Source organism: Nematolebias whitei, chromosome 6, assembly GCF_014905685.2.
Source record: "Nematolebias whitei isolate Nwh7 chromosome 6, NemWhi1, whole genome shotgun sequence".
Taxonomy (NCBI): Eukaryota; Metazoa; Chordata; class Actinopteri; order Cyprinodontiformes; family Rivulidae; genus Nematolebias; species Nematolebias whitei.
This window is the reverse complement of record NC_056503.1, coordinates 46,132,640-46,135,793: the sequence shown is the minus strand read 5'-3', so window position 1 is coordinate 46,135,793 and position 3,154 is coordinate 46,132,640. Positions and strand designations below refer to the sequence as shown.

The 3,154-nt window shown below is 46.8% G+C and overlaps 1 protein-coding gene across 1 annotated transcript in view; it reads right to left on the bottom strand.

The window, feature by feature from the left end:
• Window positions 1-2,047: 2,047 nt before the first annotated feature.
• The window catches only part of rffl (ring finger and FYVE-like domain containing E3 ubiquitin protein ligase), a 5,612-nt gene continuing 4,505 nt past the window's right edge, over window positions 2,048-3,154 (bottom strand). The window contains exons 5-6 of the mRNA XM_037677697.1: window positions 2,455-2,478; window positions 2,048-2,371 (exon numbers count right to left, since the gene is read on the bottom strand). Coding sequence (XP_037533625.1) covers window positions 2,178-2,371; window positions 2,455-2,478 — 218 coding nt within the window. The 3' untranslated portion in view covers window positions 2,048-2,177. The remainder of the gene's footprint in view (window positions 2,372-2,454; window positions 2,479-3,154) is intronic.

Below are 3,154 nucleotides of genomic sequence, written 5' to 3'. Positions count from 1 at the left end.
TTCCTGCAGTTCCAGACTGTTGAGAAACACGGAGATAAAACCTGAGCACAACATGGAGGTCTGGGTTTGGTCAGAATTCTGTTGATCAGCCTGAACCGGATGAGATGATCCTGAAGGCACCACAGAGAGCTGAGGTCTCCTCTGCAGGTTGTAAACAAACTAAGGCCTCTGCAGAGAGTTGAAGGCAACACGGTGAGTCCAGCTCCGACGAGCTGCTGGAGGGTTCCTGCTCCGTCACTTCGGAGCTTCAGAAACTGGAAAAGTCTCCAGATTTATTACCAGTTTTCACAGCAGCGCTGCAGAGTGAAGGTCCAAACGCTTCAATTACACCAGAAAAGTAGTTAAGATGAAATCGCTGAGTCTCTGTAGAAGTTCCCTTCTGAAAGTTTTGTTTCGGATTTGTTGCTTTGGAGGCGGTCGGCCCTGCGGAGGAACAGGAAACCATCCAGAGGTCGGTTAAACTGGGAACAAAAGACTTTACAACTCCCTCCAATTTAATTACGTGCTCTAAAACGTAAATAAAAACAGAACGCAGTGATTTTTAAATCTCATAAACCCATATTTGATCCACAATGGAGCACAGGGAACATGTCAAATGTTGAAAATAAAAATAAAATAAAACCAGTTTTAGGGGAAATAAATCAGTTTTGACCACAAGTTTCTCTCTGCTACCGTCTTTACTTACTCTGCTCAACTCGTTTTGTATTTGTAATTATTGTTTCTATCCTTAACGTGTTTTTTGTCTTTCAGATACACCTGGACCTCTACCTGGACCTGGACCTACCATTCTGTGTTCGTCTGTCTCTCCTTCCTGTCCTCTCAACCAGCCAGTCAAAGCAGATGGCCGCTCGTCCTGAGCCTGGTTCTGCTGGAGGTTTCTTCCTGTTAAAAAGGGAGTTTTTCTTTCCACTGTTGCCACTGTGCTTGCTCAGGATGGGAGACTGCATCGAAGCCAAGATTCAACTTGTCTGCTGGATTCATTAGATAGAGAACTTTACTAATTGGCTTTTATGTGAATGTTTCTGTAAAGTCCCCTGAGACAACTTTGTTGTGATTTGGCACGATATAAATAAACTGAAGTGAATTGAATTTGAGGGCAACACGTCTGAAAAAAGTAAAAGTTACAAATCAAAAACAGCTGGAGGAACATTTGAGGACAGGGTGTAAAACAAGAGGCTGAATCTGTCAGAAGTAAAGATGGGCAGAGGTTCACCAGTCTGTCTAAAAGTAGTGGAACAGTTTTAGAATCTCTGATGGTATAGGGGTGCATTAGTAGCTCTGGTATGGGCAGCTTGCACATCTGGAAAGGCCCCATCAATGCAGAAAAGTATCTACAGGTTTTAGAACATCTGCTGCAGGAGCAACTCTGAGTGGAGCTGCTGCTCCTCAACATCCAGAGGAACCAGGTGAGGTGGTTCAGACATCTGGTAAGGACGCCCCTGGGTGCCTCACTAGCGGGGTTTCCAGCCATGTCCAACTGGGAGGAGACCCAGGACCTGCTAGACAGACTGTGTCTCTCAGCTGGCCTGGGAATGCCTTGGAGTCCTCCCTGATGAGGTGGAGGCAGCGGCTGTGGAGGTGGGTGGAGAACAACATCTGCTCCCATCCAGCAGTGAAGGTCCAGGACTGTTGAACATCAAGAATCCTCCATCAGACCAGAATGGGACAACATTTCCTAAAAAGACCAACAACTGGTCTCCTCAGGTCCTGGATGTTTAGAGACTGTTGGACCTGGAACAGTTTTAAACAGACGTGTTGAAGACATTAATTCATCCATCCATCCATCCATCCATTTTCTTCTGCTTATCTGGGGTCGGGTCGTGGGGGTAGCAGCCTAAGTAGGGAGGCCCAGACTTCCCTCTCCCCAGCCACTTGGTCCAGCTCCTCCGGGGGAATCCCAAGGCGTTCCCAGGCCAGCTGAGAAACACAGTCCCTCCAGCGTGTCCTGGGTCTTCCTCTGGGTCTCCTCCCGGTGGGACGTGACCTCAGATTCTTGTTTGTTCCTCAGATCTAAAGCTTTTCTTTGGCTCCACGTGATTCTGGTGTTTCATTGCGAATAAAATATGGGTTTATCAAATCTGTACATCTTTGCATTCCGTTTATTTTTTTATTGTTTTGTAATAAGAAGAGGGAATGCTCTTCGAGGTCTTTGGGCTCAGGCTGGTTCTGGTGTACCTTCAGGACCTGAAGACGTGCACGGCCCGGATGACGTACTGCCGGCAGATGGGACACTCGCTCATCCTCTTGCCACACTTGGTGCAGGTGACCATGTGACCGCACTCCAGCAGCACGCAGTCGATGGGCGAGTCCATGCAGATCTTACACAGGTTCTCCTCTGGGCTCGTTGCCGTTCTGCCGGTGCCGGTTCCGTCTGATGGAGGACGAGGACAACGTCAGGAGAGACGAGACACAAAGTCTTACCTGGATCCGACAGACTGGACAGAACCGACTCACCCTCAGCGCTCGCAGAGCTGGCAGCTGAAACAGAAAACAAACCGTTGGATCAGATTCCATCGTCAGAACTTTTCAGGTTCTGTCTGATTACAGCCAGTCTTTACTGATCCGGGCCCAACAGAACCTTTTAACACCTGACCAGGCGAACAGCTGATGTCCGTCACAGAGACAGATGCCATCTTTTGAGAAGGTAAAGTTCAAACGTTAACCTCTTCTGGTTTTATAAAAGTTCTGCTGCCATGTTTGGGTTTATTTCACTTAGTTCATTTGGTAACGTTGTTTTTTACGTCAACAACATTTGGTTTCAAATGAGACGATAACTGAACAAAAATAAAATTTTACAAACTAATACAAGGAAATTTAAACTGTGGTAAAATGTCCTTACGTTTCTGTTGACGAATAAAAAAAAAAAGACAAAAACATCTGACAGAGTAAATTAATGTCACACAGACATCGCAATGTTGTTTACGCTGCAATGCATTCTGGGTAAATGACGTAGGCAGCTCTGCTCAGCTTGAAGGTTAAACCTGGACGTCTGACGTCCGACCCTTTAATTTGAACCAGAGCAGGTCGACTGAGAGGAGAACTGAGTGGGAGTGCAGCTGAAACTGATGAAGAGGAGCGAAACAGACTGAAGAGCAGCTGCTGATGAGATGAAGCTGCACAGAGCAGCTGATGAAATGAAGCTGCACAGAGCAGC